Here is a 14,640-nt window from a genome sequence, read left to right as displayed (position 1 = left end):
GTATGATGGCATATCAGTATAAGAAGTTTTAAGTAGAGAATCATCGAGACAATTCTTAAGTTTGATTATTTGTAATTTATAATTCACTTAAAATTAATTTCTCATAATTTTTTTAATTATTTACCAACCAACCATTGAATTATAAAAAAATTAACTGTAAATTAAATATTTTGTACAGAGATAGAAGGATTAAAAGTTATTTGGGTTCCACCTTGCAAGTCACAAGTCACATGACATCTATCAGTAAAGTTATTTGAGTTACAACTTATAAACCCATAAATGAAACTTAGTTAACCGCACTTTGTTGTTCTCTCTCTACTCAGGACTCAATAATGAAAGGAGAAAAGTGAACTAAACTATAAGTCTATAAACCCCCACTTGCTTTCACATTTTTGGTTCCCAATGTCCAAAGTCCAAACAAATATAAAAACAATTCAATCTTTTTCATGTTTTGCCGCCTCCTCCAATCCATTAAAATCTTCTCCCTTCTCCCATTAAACCTCTGCAAATTTTAAGCTTCTCATTAATTACACTACCAGTTCCTGATTTTACCAAACCAAACTTTCAAAGACCCCAAAAACAAACTTTTGTTTCTTTTTGATGCAACAAAGAAACGCATAATAATGTATCAAATAACCAAACTTAATCAAAATTTTCTCTACTTTCTTCACCGTTTGCAAAACATCAAAAGATCTTTCTTCGCTTTTCTCTTTTGCTTACCCACTTCACTTCTCGCTCTTCTTCTTATCCTCCTCTTAGTTTATAATGGCTCGTTTGTCTTTTATATCCACATCCCTTCTTTTCCCGCCAGAATCTCCCCGGTACCCGCCAAATTCCCGCTGGAAAAAGTTGCCGGAGAGTCACTTCCAAAGTTCGCTTCTTCGGCTTTGTATGCATTGAGAGAAGAGAATCCACCTGTGATTCCAAAGACCCATTTGCCTCCATATCAAAAACAGAACTTTTCACCGGTGCCCATGAACAGTTATTTGGCTTCTAGGCCCAAAAAAGCGCGTCACAGGAGAGTCAAGTTCAAGATTCCTCGTTTTGGAGCTAAATCAAGGAGATTTTCCGCTATAGTTAAGGGATTTTTTCAGAATTCTTCGTGTAAGATAAAGTTTTTTATGACTTGGATTTCTTCACTTGAGTCATTTGGTGGTAGAGAATTTATTGCTTTAGAAAGTTTGTATAAGTCACATCCAAATGCTTGTTTGGTTATGGTGTCAAATTCATTGGATTCAAGAAAAGGAAGACTTATTTTTAAGCAATTTTTGGATAACGGTTTTAAAGTGATTGCAGTTAAGCCTGATTATGATTATATTTTCAAGAATACTTATGCACAAGAGTGGTTTAATAGATTGAAGAAAGGGAATGTTGATCCTGGGTTAATTTCTTTGGGTCAAAACTTGTCAAATTTACTTAGGCTTGCTTTGTTATACAAGTTTGGTGGTATATATTTAGACACAGATGTTATAGTTTTGAAGAATTTATCAAAATTGAGAAATACAATCGGAGCTCAAACGGTGGATTCTGAAACAAAGAATTGGACCAGGTTGAATAATGCTGTGTTGATTTTTGATAAGAATCATCCGTTGCTGCACAAGTTCATACAAGAATTTACACTCACATTTGATGGCAACAAGTGGGGTCACAATGGTCCTTATTTGGTGTCAAGAGTTGTTGCTAGAGTGAACGGAAGACCTGGATTCAACTTCACCGTGCTGCCACCTTCTGCATTTTATCCGGTTGATTGGAGAAGAGTTCGAAGTTTTTTCCTGGGGCCTAGAAATGAGCAGCATTCAAAATTGTTGCATAAGAAGCTCGAGCTTATTAACAGGCAAAGTTTCACCGTGCATTTGTGGAACAGACAAAGTAAATTGCTTAAAGTTGAAGGTGGGAGCATTGTCAATCATTTAATGTTGGCCTCTTGTATCTTCTGCAATTCTTCACTGTCAACTTTGTGAGTACGGTATAAGTAGGACAATTTGTAATTGTCTCCTGTTCACATAACTTGTGATTATTTAGAATAAATTTTATTTTTCTTCTCTTTTCTTATCTGTTAGAGTGTCTATCATCATCGTTTGTTTTTCACATATTCGGATTTGCTGTATGTAAATAGCTTATAGCTGTAAGAAGACTACTGATTCAAAATAATTCAATCATTATTTCTCTCCTTACCTTTCTTTTTAATTTTTTCCCCCTCCTGTTCCCTTTTGTGTATGCTCTCTAGTTATTGTTGATTGATTAGCGTATACTTACAAGTGGTTATGAACACGTAACAGAAAATAATGCAATAATATGAGCTTTTAATTAATTATTTGAGCATTAAAAAATTGATTTGATTCTTTCTAACTTAACTTTAGTGAGAAACAACTTAATGAGCATTTGATTCTTTAAGTTCTGGAAATTATAGAATGGCTGCTAACCAGGAACATAAGGAAATAAGTTATCTTTAGAGGCCATATCACAATTAATAAATAAACAAGTAATGAAAGTGAAATTTCAACTCCCAATCAATACGGGCACCTACCCTTTGGCATTACCTCCACGCCCATCATACGTTTAATTTGAGCTTTTTACTTGCATCCTCAACGTCAATATAAGATTTTGGAAATTTTCAACAATACTCGGTCAGCAATAAAAAAGCAACATGAATGGTTAAATTAATAAGCTACTAATCGATTATATCTGATCTAGTATTCTACGGTTGACGTATGATTCTTAGATATTAAGATCAGGTATTAATTATGTGATTCATGAATAGAAGATTCAGTACCTATTCTGTCATTAGATCTTTAAGTTATATTTAATGAAAACGTCAATTAAAAAAAAAATTGTTCTCATATAGTCATCACCTAGCATGATCGAGGCAGAAACACAAAAATATTCTGTGTTTAAGTCAATGAATAAATAAATATTGCCCATCTTCTTAGTATGGTTAGTTGTGTCATATCTGTGGAGTAATACCAGCTTACATGTTTCATAAATTATTATTATTATTATTATTATTATTTTACGATTACCTGTGAATTTGATGTTATGATGGGGTTTCCCGGAAAAATACGATGGGGTTTTCCAGAAAATTTATTGGCTTATCACATGCAGATTTTGTGACGTATCTACTGTCATTTGGTCTTGGATAGTTAAAGCACAAACTTCTCGCTGATTGTCCAGAGCATCATGAATTGATGATCAGCCATGGGCATGACAATTGGCAGGGCTTGACAGGAGCAAGACAAAATGTGTATATTTGATGTAAATTAGAAGGGTAAACAATAAATCAAAGTTTAATGAAAGGACTAAAACCCTTCAATTTTATCATGGTCAGGACTTCTCTTCTTTCTTTTGTCTGTAAATTAGTAGACGTTCAACCTTAGCATTAGCAAAGATTTAAGGGAGAAAAAAGAATAAAATCTGATGATGAGATAATTTGGACTGTCAAAAGCAAAAGCCTGACATTTCATTAATGTCTTCATTTAATTTCCTCCTGAACCCATCTTCAAATTCTATTTCTTATGGGTTTACAGAGTGCAATCCACGTTCGTTACTGTTGTGGTGCAGCAATTCATGGAGGGTGCACATGGCTTCATATTTTCTTCAGCATTCACTCCTCCAATTTAACATTGTTTGATGAAAGCTTGGGATGAATAGAGTGGCTTACTTTGTGGTGTGTAAAGCAAAGATGCTGCTTCTTAGCTACCTTTAAGCTGTGGACCAAAGTACATTTATTCTGAAGCAAGAGTACCTTTGTGGACTGTTATTTTCTTTGTATTATTCTGATCTCCAGCCATGTGATTTTTATGTTCTTTCCCTTCAGTCATGCCCCCTTTAGCCAATTATTCACATTTGGAAGGGAAGGAACAATAATATTAATTTCCAGAGTTAAAAGTTAACTGGTCCTAATATTATTGGGCTAGTAGCTCAATAGTGGGCCAGTGCTCACAATAATATTGGGATATTAATTAAGGGGCTTTTACCCGTTCACAATGGAAATGTTACTGATGATGTCAACAAAACAAGATATGTTTACATGTTAGTCTTAGTAGACATCTTAATTGTACTATAAATCTACTTATCTAAAATCCCAATAGACCTCTCAGATTGTAATATATACTTATAAAATAAAATAAAAAAAGTTGACTGGTCTTTATATTTATAGTTAGTTACCATTTAGATGAATGTGTTAGTTAACATTTTAGGCTGCGGCAATAGTAAAAGAAGAATTTGGAGGCGAACAGATAAGTACTCATTGAAGTAAATATCAGTCATACGTGCCAAATTTGGAATAGACAGAAATTTCTTTTCCCTTTTTTCAGCTTGTTGCCGTACAAACACGTGCCAAATGCCAATGTTCCAAGTTCTCACATAGCTAGTTTCAGTAAAGGGATGAGAAGAATTGTACATATATCAATTACTTTGTGCTATAAATGCAATCTGCGTGAGATGTAAATAAGTTACAAAAATAATGGCATAAAATGCAACACTGAAAGTCCAGATGACAATTTTTTTCCAGAAGTTTTTTTTTTCGCAATCCTATAAATTGTACCCGTGGCAGCAATGGTCTATGAAGGAATACTTTAAAAATGAAATCCCTTTGAGCTTGAGAATAAGTCTCTAGTGATGACAAGTTTAAGAAATGAAAGCACTCCTCTAGCCTGTTATATGAATTTTAATTTCCTTTTTTCGTTTAGCAATCAAGAATGCCCCCACTATCGATTTTGCACAAGACGCTCAATATCTCCCAATTCCACCTCACCTACTGGCCATTCCCCCTCATCTTGAAAGAGCATTTCTATTTGTTCCAAGGATTTTCCCTTGGTTTCTGGGACACATTTATAGACAAAAGCAACGGAGAGAGCTGAAATCAGTGAAAACACAAAGAAAGTTCCTCCCACGGTGATTGCATGAGACACAGAGAGGAATGACATAGCGATTGCACCACTACTGACCCTACTCCCCACTGCTCCAAGAGCTGAAGCTTGAGCTCGCAATCTTAGAGGGAAGATTTCAGATGACAAAACCCAACAAACAGGGCCAATTCCTACAGAGAAGAAAGCTACATTGCCACAAACTGACAAGATTGCCAATGCAATCCCTAGTTGTCCATTCCCCAAAAATGTTAGAGAAAGGCTTAGACTAAGCAAGCAAATGGTCATGCCGATCGTGCTCACATAAAGCAAAGGTTTCCTACCTACTTTATCGATAAGAATTATAGCTATTAAGATGAAAATTGTTTTGGTAAACCCAACAGCAACGGTTGCCGCAAGAAGCTCATTATTGCCTTTGATGCCAGCTCCTTTAAAAATAGTGGGGCTATAATAGACAGTTGCATCAATACCTGTAATCTGCTGGAAGCATTGGATTCCACAACCTGTAATCAGCATTCGTCTAACAGCAGGCGAAGGATTTATGATTTCCCGCCACACAGCTTTTTCTTCATTTTTCTCAGCATTAGCACTCCCAGCAGCTACTTGTATTTCTGCCAACCTTTCCTCCACTTCTTTAACACTCTCATTCGTTTTTGAAAGTACGAATCTTGCTTCATCAATCCTGCCTTGCATCACCAACCACCTTGGAGATTCAGGGATCACAAAAAGGGCCAACGCAATAAAGACCGATGGAAGGATTCCCACACCAAGCATGATCCGCCAGTTTATATGAGCCGGCAGTCTTGAAAAGGCATAGTTTGAGACATATCCTAGTAGAATTCCTAGATTTATAAAGATCTCAGGAAAGGAAGTGAGTGACCCTCGAGCAATGGAGGGCGATATCTCAGCTATGTATAGAGGTGCAATCATAACCCCAAAGCCAATCCCGACACCAGCCAAAAGTCTCCCAATAATTAGCACAGCAAAAGAAGGAGCAAGAGTCATAATAGCAGCACCTGCCTGAAAAACAATGGCCGCAAGGGCTATTGTCCATTTTCTACCGAGAACATCTGATGTTTTGCCCCCAGCTAAACTACCGAAAAGTGAAATTATGCTCAAAATTCCAACGAGAACTTCTTGTTGTACCTCTGTTATCTTCAGATCCTCCTTAATGAATATAATTGCTCCACTCATTACACCAACATCTGCAGAGTAATTGGGACACATGGTAAATTATGAATCCAGCCAAACAATGAGAGGCGAAGAGAATGCAAAGTGTGTAAAATCTAAATCCATCTAAAAGAAAAAAGAAGTACATTGAGGAATTAATTTTTCCACATTTTGTGCTGCAAGATGATTTTGGATTTTTGTTAATGAAGTAGGTTAAGCTGGCCATTTTTCACTCTTTTTAAGTGGGATCTCCTCACTCAAACGGTACATTTGGATAGCAGCAAAAAATATATCTTCACAATCATAATGTACTAAAAATAGATTATAGATACATAAAGCACATCTAATGTTTAATGGAAATATTGTGACAAGTACTCTCATAAAAGAACTATTACAGCGTATACACACCAACTACCCTTGTTAATTCAGTACTAATATTACACCAAAAGATGAAAAAAATGAACATTCCAATAATTAGATCAATTTCAGTCAACGCAAAAACATCTTGCAAGCCCAAAACTCATATTGAATCTAGAAAAGAACAGTTTTAAAAAGAGAGAGGCATAGAGGAAATACCGTAGCCAAGGAGCACTGAATTAAGAGAAGCAAAGAACGCACAGGCAAGCACATACTTCCTTGTGCTACCACTCTTATCAAAACCCTCTTCTTGTTCTGGACTTTGAGTCAACGAATTGTCTTCCTCATTACCAGCTGCATCCATTCTCCTGTACTTGTTCCCATTCTCCTGCACACCCATCTCTTTCTTTCCAAATTATCCACGTATGTTCATAAACTCAAAATGCTTACATACGTACCCGCTTCTTTGTGTTTGCTCAAGAAGAAGAAGAGAGACAGGAACTGTGCGATCCGGCAAAGTTTTGTGTTTTTTTTTTTTTTTATGTTGCTTTGCTTCCGTTGAAAATAAAAATTAAAAAAAAGGAATTGTGGGTCCATGACAACTAATATTTGTCCAGTTGTGATTCTCGTTCTCCTGTGAACGAGGAACACGTGTCGGTTGCGACACTATTAAGGAAAGTTACCGAACGGTGACTTGGGAACAGATCTCTGGAGAATGAGTCTCTGCCGTTCGATGTTGACTTTGATTTTGATTATTAGTCTTTTAGAGCGTTGTTTTGACCAAGCGAGATGGGATCCTAAATTCCTTAACTTCGGTAATTGTCCAGGGATTGCGTGTCTGTGTCGGCTAGGTTTCATTTCATCCGCTCCGCTATGTCATGCGAGTTTAAACGATCGTGACCGTTGGTTTTGTACCATATCTGGGGCCTCAGTTCAGATATTTTTGCAGTTAAATGTGATTGAAGTTAGTAAGTTAATACCATTTATATAAGTTGTTTACACTTTAAATAGAATTTTTGTCATTCTTTTAATAAGAAAAGTATGATTGACATACGAGCTACATGAACAATCATTTGACAGTTTCACAATTTTCAGATTTTATTCAATTTTAAAATTTAATGATTCTAATGGACAGGATTTGATTTGCGTAAATTATATTGAGTTGGTTATTGATGATGAATTCTCTAAGCGCACTGAATCATGTTAAAATTTTCAAAAACTGACTAAACATGAATAACAGTTATGTCTTTTTTTCAGTTATATACATTTGGGACCTGAGAAACATATTTCTTTACGTTGTTTACACACAACAATATAAAGGTAAAATGTAAAAAAATTGCATAGACAAATATTGGGCTTAAATCAAGGCCCGTAAAGCAGTTGTTGGGCTGGATCTTTACCTGATACCCGGCATATCTGTCGGTGAGCAACAATTTACTCGCATCCGGATCCGGTTGCCAATCCGCAGGAATTACTCCGGATTCGGATCTGCTTTTTCGATTTAATCCACGCACGCGCAGTGTTCTCATCCCATTTGATTTTATTGTATAACTTCAGATTGCCACATATCCCCGTGCATCCCCAAATCATCGACAAAAATATGACAGCGGACACTCTCACACAACAAAACGGCCTCTTTGTACCGGACGGAGATCTGATCTCCAAAAACCCTAACTCTATCTCCGTCACCACCAATAAGGAGACTGAACGTCGCCGTCGCAGGCGCAAACAGAAGAAAAACAAGAAGGCTTCGCAGCAGGCGACGCTGACGGACTCCAATAACGACGCCGACAATGAAACTGAAGATGAGGATTCTCAATCACAGGTACAGCTAGATTCTTAGGGTTTTAGTTTTATTTTTGCTTTCTTTCTTTCAGATAAGATAGTTGTATGTATTGATATAGGGAGACATTAGGGTTTTAGGAGTAATAATTATGTGTTTAAGTTGCAAGCTAGAGCCTGCATCGTTTCTAATACGACCTAGAATTGTACCAATACTTTAAATCTGCAATTTCTATAATATTTTTCTTTGTTGAAATTAATTTGTAGGTTGCTGAAAAGGTCACAGTTGAGTATGTACCAGAGAAAGCGGATTTAGATGATGGTCTGGATGATGAATTTAGAAAGATTTTCGAGAAGTTTAGTTTTCATGACGCTGCTGGTTCTGAGGTAAGTGGGAGAAGTTTGGTTGACTGTTGGGATTGTTTAATCTTCTTTTTCTTTTCCAGTGAATCATCCGGGGCTTATTTTCTGGTTTGTTTCCAGGACATTGATAAAAGGGATGAGTCTGCCCAGAATGCAGAATCAAAGAAGAAGGGTGATTCGGATACAGAAGATGAAGAGCAGGACAGCCAACCTAAAGAGAAAGGCCTTTCAAATAAGAAAAAGAAGGTTTTGCTCTTTCATTCATGTGTTACTTTTTGTTGAAATGTTGATGTAATTGTTGTTGTTTCTTATTGCCTTTGTTGGCACGAGTTTGATAGAATACATTTTGTTTTTCCAGCTTCAGCGAAGGATGAAGATTGCAGAACTGAAACAGATCTGCTCAAGGCCTGATGTTGTTGAGGTATTGATGAATTCATGTGTTCTACATAGTTTGGTTTTGGCCTGTATGTGGCTTTTCCCGATTTTTGGTATTCTAGAATGGTTTATTCATAATTATCTTAGTAATTTATGTTCTCATCAATTTTAATATTTCTCAGTGAGTTTCATACAAAGATATGTTGGCATTAATTGATGTGCTTTCCTTTTCTAATTTTTCAAAACTGGGGAGCCTCTGTTGCATGTTTTGTTTTGAGTTGGGGCTATTTGGCGACAATTTTTTTCGGCTGCTTATCTTTTCTGGGATTTTTTATTAAGTGATAGATGCATATTACACATAGTGTAGATTAATCTATATTTTTTTAAAAAAAAAGAAAGAAAATTGAAGCAGAAGCAGAAGATGTATAAGGAATCTTATATGGTGTCAATATGATTACTGGAGAATTTTCATAATTTTGGTTTATACTCTTATCCTCACTTGTTATTCTGAACACATGCCTTTTACTTTTTTGTGCCATTTTCCGCAAATTGATCCATCTATTTGTGGTTATTCAGGTGTGGGACGCAACTGCGTCAGACCCTAAGTTACTGGTCTTTTTGAAAGCTTATCGAAACACTGTTCCTGTACCAAGGCATTGGTGCCAGAAACGAAAATTCTTGCAGGTTAGTAATTTCTGCTGGCATTGAATAATATATTACATTATGCATGCATTCTTGATGAAAATAATCAATATGAGGGATTTAGGGCTGAGGGTGAGGAAAAGATCAAGTCAATAAGGTTTCCCTTATATGTATATATGTGGTTCTTGCAGGGTAGCGGCTGTGTCAACCATGGAGCCTGGACTTGTATGTGTTTTGCAAAGAGGACCCTTTGATGATTTCCCTTTAAATATATTTGCTAGTGTGGGTTGGGATATATATCTGTATCTGATGATAATGGGAAAGGTTCTTATAGAATGGCATACTTTTGCATGCTAGTTGTAGGGGTTTTTTTTTTTTTCCTTTGTGGAGGTTCTAATTAATCTGCTTTGAATTTCAGATGCCTTTCCATTGTGCTTAATGCTCGGGCTAGATTCATCTATGATTTTAATATTTTTGAAGTGATTAAGTTTGGTCAATCATTGTTAGAATATTTTATATGTAGTTTTCTTGTACCTCATCGGGTTTTGGATTTTTTTTTGTTTTATTTGCAGGGAAAGCGGGGAATCGAGAAGCAGCCGTTTCAGCTTCCAGATTTCATTGCTGCAACAGGAATTGAGAAAATTAGACAGGTTATTACAATTTCTAGATTTGCATTGAGTGAAAGTTGTTTTACTTTGGGTTAAGCTTTTTCTTTCCATCTGCTGCTTTTGTATAATGCATATTTCTTTAAGAGTTGGGTAAACTTTACCTTTTTTATGGCTGTTGTATGTTCTCCATAATTGCAAATGTAATTTGCTAGTCATGCAGTGTTGTTTTATGAACAGTTACAAGGGAACACTGAGCTTGTTAAGCTCTGTTTTCTCATTCTTTTTGAATTTGGAATTCTCATCTTTGGGACCTTGGATCCTTGATACCAGTCCATGTAGTTAGGTCCAATTTTGTAGGTTAGAGAAACTTGGACAGCCATATTTGAGCTCTAGTGGTCATTCACCTTTTTCTCATAGGTACAATCTTTGGCTTTTGTGCTGGTGCTAGGTGCTGCTTGTTTTCACTCTTTGTTCAATGATTGACGCTATTTTTAATTGGGTTCACAAAAATAAGTATTCTAGGGTTGTCAATTCCTTTTGGTCATAAATGCTTGCTTGTCTTGTGCTTGCCACTAGTTACTCATTTCAACTTTTCATATGCAGGCTTATATTGAGAAGGAGGATAGCAAGAAGTTAAAACAAAAGCAGCGGGAGCGCATGCAACCAAAGATGGGGAAAATGGATATAGACTATCAGGTTTATACTGTTCCTTGATATTTTTTTAGGACTCTGTTTCCGGTATATGCTTCCTCTCCAAAGAATGATTTATGCGCTGTGCATTCCCTTCATTGCACATTTATAATGAGGTTATATATCCTCTTTGTTAGGTTCTCCATGATGCTTTTTTCAAATACCAGACGAAACCAAAGTTAACAAGTCATGGTGATCTTTACCACGAAGGGAAAGAATTTGAGGTACGCTTGATGATTGATTTATATGTAACCTGCTCATTTACATGCTTGTTTTTCATAAATATGTAACTATATTCTGTGCTGCCTGCTGGAAATAAAGAAGCAATTATGTCTGATGTGTTTTTTAGTTTAACATCCAATACATGATATGGTTTATTAATACAATTTAGCTCTGGTCATTATTAGTTCATGAAAATACTGAATGCATCCAGTAATATGATTGTGTTTGCGCCCCTTCAAATAATAAAGCTTTTTCCAGATTATAAGATGAGTTTGGTTTGTCGTGCTGTGAAATGAGGCTTGGTGGGAGACAAATGCCTGTTCTGATATAGATGCCTTTTCCTAGATTATTTGATAATTTTTATTCTTCTTGCCGGGACATAATCCATGGAGTGGGATACATGCCTATTCTTCAGTAAGATGCAAAGTTGCATATTGTTTACATTTTTGTTCTGCTTGGCTTGCAGGTAAAGCTAAGGGAGATGAAGCCAGGCATACTGTCACACGACTTAAAAGAAGCTCTTGGTATGCCAGATGGTGCTCCTCCACCATGGCTAATAAATATGCAGGTGAGTTTAGCTAATTTCATGCACTTAGTTTATGTCATCTGTTCTCTAACTACGAATTTTTCTTCAGAGATATGGTCCTCCACCGTCATACCCCCATCTCAAGATCCCTGGACTGAATGCTCCTATTCCCCCTGGAGCAAGCTTTGGTTATCATCCTGGTGGCTGGGGCAAGCCTCCTGTTGATGAAGTATGTATTTTGAATTACCTGTTTTGTAAAAAAACTACCATCATTCCTCTTGCTTGAAATTATTTGTCTGTAGCTGCCTTTTTGGAGTTATTCTTGGTGGGCTAACATTTCTTTTTATGTTATAAATAGTATGGGCGGCCTCTATATGGAGATGTTTTTGGCATTCATCAACAAGAACTGCCTAACTATGAGGTAATTTGCTTGCTAGTTTTTCCTCTTTTATATGCATAAACTCAGTCCACTGGTATTGCAATAAGTAGTTCTTGTGCATGTGTCATATTATGATGGGTACAAAATCAATAGCCCTATCTAAACACCATCTCCTCACTGGTTGCCATAAAACCAATTTTATGGGGAGGCAGGTCCTTATAGAGATCTGCGGCTATAAAGGTTTAATGGTGCATGATGACTGGGACTCAATTTTGACACTTTGTTATTAAATAAAATAAAGATGTGTGCAACATTTAATCATAATTGACACCACCTTTTGTAATAAATAATCAATTTCAGGAGGAGCCAGTTGATAAATCGAAGCATTGGGGTGATTTGGAGGAAGAGGAAGAGGAAGAAGAGGAAGAGGAAGAGGAAGAACAAATTGAGGAAGAAGAGTTGGAGGATGGGATTCAATCAGTTGATACTCTTTCAAGGTATCTATTTTTTAACTAACTGTAACGTGTTTGTGCAACATTCGTAACCTATATTTGTTGTTTGAGTTTGATGATGTTTGGATACCTTGGCTTTATCAAGCCTGGTACTATTTATACCTCACATAAGATTGTTACTGATTGAATTAATTGGTTTTGTTGATTTAGTACTCCCACTGGTGTTGAAACACCTGATGTTATTGACCTTCGTAAGCAGCAGAGGAAGGAACCTGAGAGGCCTCTATACCAAGTGAGTAACATGATTTCAAAAATGTATGTTCTATGTCAACATTTCTACTTAGAGATATTTATTGATTTTATGTCTTTTTCCATCTCCTTTCCTTTTCCCTGGTTAGGTTCTTGAGGAAAAAGAGGAGAGGATTGCTCCTGGGACATTACTTGGAACAACACACACGTATGTGATTTACCTGATTTTAGAAATTCATTTTTATTCTCATTAGCTATAGTAGGAAAGTTCAATCTAAAACTTGTTTTTGGTTTACAGTTATGTGGTCAACACCGGCACACAAGACAAAGCAGGAGCTAAAAGGGTAAGAATGAAGTGTTTGTTTTTAAGTATTCCTTCGATACAAAACTTATTGGAATATGAAACAAAATCAACTCTCAGGTCCTTGTGAAACAATTCCATCAACAGTTACAAACTAGGAGAACGGTCCCAGTGTTGGATTTAAAAATCAATCATTTGTGTTCTCAAGAATCATCGGAGGCATTTTTGCAGTCATCACGGAATACTGGGGAATAGAAAGTCATATTTAAAAATCAATAATTTTTGTTGTCAAGTAACATCTGGGGCATTTGCAGTCATTGTGGAAAACTGGGGAATAGAAATAGCCATATCTCATTTCCCTCACGATTAATATTCAATATTTATGCCTCATTTTGGTCCAATATACCTTTGGAACAAACACTAATTCCAAATTAGTAGTTTTGGCAACTAACCACATTTTTTCTGTCATCTGTCTCAAACTCCGCCTCCGTACATGGTTATGTTATTATTGATTGCATGGTATAATCCAGAAATGTAGATTAATTTATCATTATTATTACTTCTATACTTTTTTCTGGAATTATTCCTATTGCTGCTATCATAATCATTGATGGATCAAATTCTTTATATGTTTTTTTGACAGGTTGATCTGCTTAGAGGCCAGAAGACGGATAGAGTTGATGTTACCTTGCAGCCGGAAGAGCTTGAAGTTATGGACAATGTACTGCCTGCAAAGTAAGTCAAACAATTGTTAACATGAAATGTTATAATTGTTGTATTAGCGGTGCTACAATAAAAATCATTCCTGACCTTGGCCATTCCACAGATATGAGGAAGCAAGAGAGGAGGAGAAGCTGCGGAGTCAGCGTGAGGATTTCAGTGACATGGTTGCAGAGGTGTGTTTTAATTTTCTTTTGGCATCACATAATGGGAAATTTAGAGAGTCCTTGATTCATGTTTTAGATTAGCCATGTTCATGATACCATTCCAAATTTGATTTGTTTCTATTTGGACTGGTTAATAATGATTTGAATTTTGCAGAATGAGAAGAAGAGGAAGCGTAAGATGCAGGAGAAGGATGGAAAGTCAAAGAAGAAGGATTTCAAATTTTAGACAGCTGACAATTGTGTTACTGATGCTAGGAAATGCCAACCGTCTGTCTGTGTTAGGGTTGAGGCAGAAGACATCGTCAACGTGCAGCGCAAGTTTTGTTTTCATCTGAGCTCACTTGTTATCAGAAAATGAGTAATTGCTAATATCTTGAAAAAAACAAATGTGTTAAAAATTGTCTTGATTCATCTACCAGTTAACATAGTTTTGCTATGTGATTTGGGATATAAATATATGTACCAGTTGTGATAGCCAGAGGTTACCGGTTAGCATAGTTTGGCCATGTGATTTAAGATTAGGTGTTAATACATGTTTGACAGATTTGAGTTGCTTACAGTATTTGCTTATTTGGCTGTTGGATGTTTGCTTCATCTTGGGTTATTACGAGCAGAAACGTATTTCAAAACGAATTGGGTTTGATCTTAAACAATAAACGCATTATCAATTCTATTTTTCCCCCCCTTAAAAAAGTTACTATTTCACGGTGATTTATAGCCTTCATAGACATAGTAGCTTTTATTGTATTTTATCCAAAATGCATTTATTGGT

The 14,640-nt window shown here is 36.2% G+C and overlaps 3 protein-coding genes across 3 annotated transcripts; 2 read left to right on the top strand and 1 right to left on the bottom strand.

Moving 5' to 3' along the window:
* Window positions 1-412: 412 nt before the first annotated feature.
* LOC18053334 (uncharacterized protein At4g19900) lies at window positions 413-2,009 on the top strand. Its single transcript, XM_006449234.2, has one exon. It carries the CDS (start codon window positions 624-626, stop codon window positions 1,959-1,961), a length of 1,338 nt encoding a protein of 445 aa, XP_006449297.1. The 5' UTR covers window positions 413-623; the 3' UTR covers window positions 1,962-2,009.
* A 2,261-nt stretch (window positions 2,010-4,270) lies between these two features.
* LOC18053333 (probable polyol transporter 4) lies at window positions 4,271-6,916 on the bottom strand. Its single transcript, XM_006449233.2, has 2 exons — window positions 6,612-6,916; window positions 4,271-6,070 (listed from the first exon to the last, which is right to left on the bottom strand). Exons 1-2 carry the CDS (start codon window positions 6,790-6,792, stop codon window positions 4,707-4,709), a joined length of 1,545 nt encoding a protein of 514 aa, XP_006449296.1. The 5' UTR covers window positions 6,793-6,916; the 3' UTR covers window positions 4,271-4,706.
* Window positions 6,917-7,918: 1,002 nt separating this feature from the next.
* LOC18053332 (splicing factor 3B subunit 2) lies at window positions 7,919-14,179 on the top strand. The gene is made up of 18 exons (XM_006449232.2): window positions 7,919-8,217; window positions 8,442-8,561; window positions 8,658-8,783; window positions 8,896-8,958; window positions 9,489-9,596; window positions 10,127-10,204; window positions 10,766-10,858; window positions 10,990-11,076; window positions 11,541-11,642; window positions 11,710-11,829; window positions 11,959-12,021; window positions 12,340-12,476; window positions 12,642-12,723; window positions 12,830-12,888; window positions 12,979-13,024; window positions 13,625-13,716; window positions 13,808-13,877; window positions 14,023-14,179. Exons 1-18 carry the CDS (start codon window positions 7,993-7,995, stop codon window positions 14,092-14,094), a joined length of 1,743 nt encoding a protein of 580 aa, XP_006449295.1. The 5' UTR covers window positions 7,919-7,992; the 3' UTR covers window positions 14,095-14,179.
* The last annotated feature ends 461 nt before the right edge of the window (window positions 14,180-14,640 follow it).

This window comes from Citrus clementina, unplaced genomic scaffold (genome assembly GCF_000493195.1).
Source record: "Citrus clementina cultivar Clemenules unplaced genomic scaffold, Citrus_clementina_v1.0 scaffold_2, whole genome shotgun sequence".
NCBI classification, from domain to species: domain Eukaryota; kingdom Viridiplantae; phylum Streptophyta; class Magnoliopsida; order Sapindales; family Rutaceae; genus Citrus; species Citrus x clementina.
Note: the sequence above shows the minus strand (reverse complement) of the source record. Positions and strands in the feature narration are given on the sequence as shown.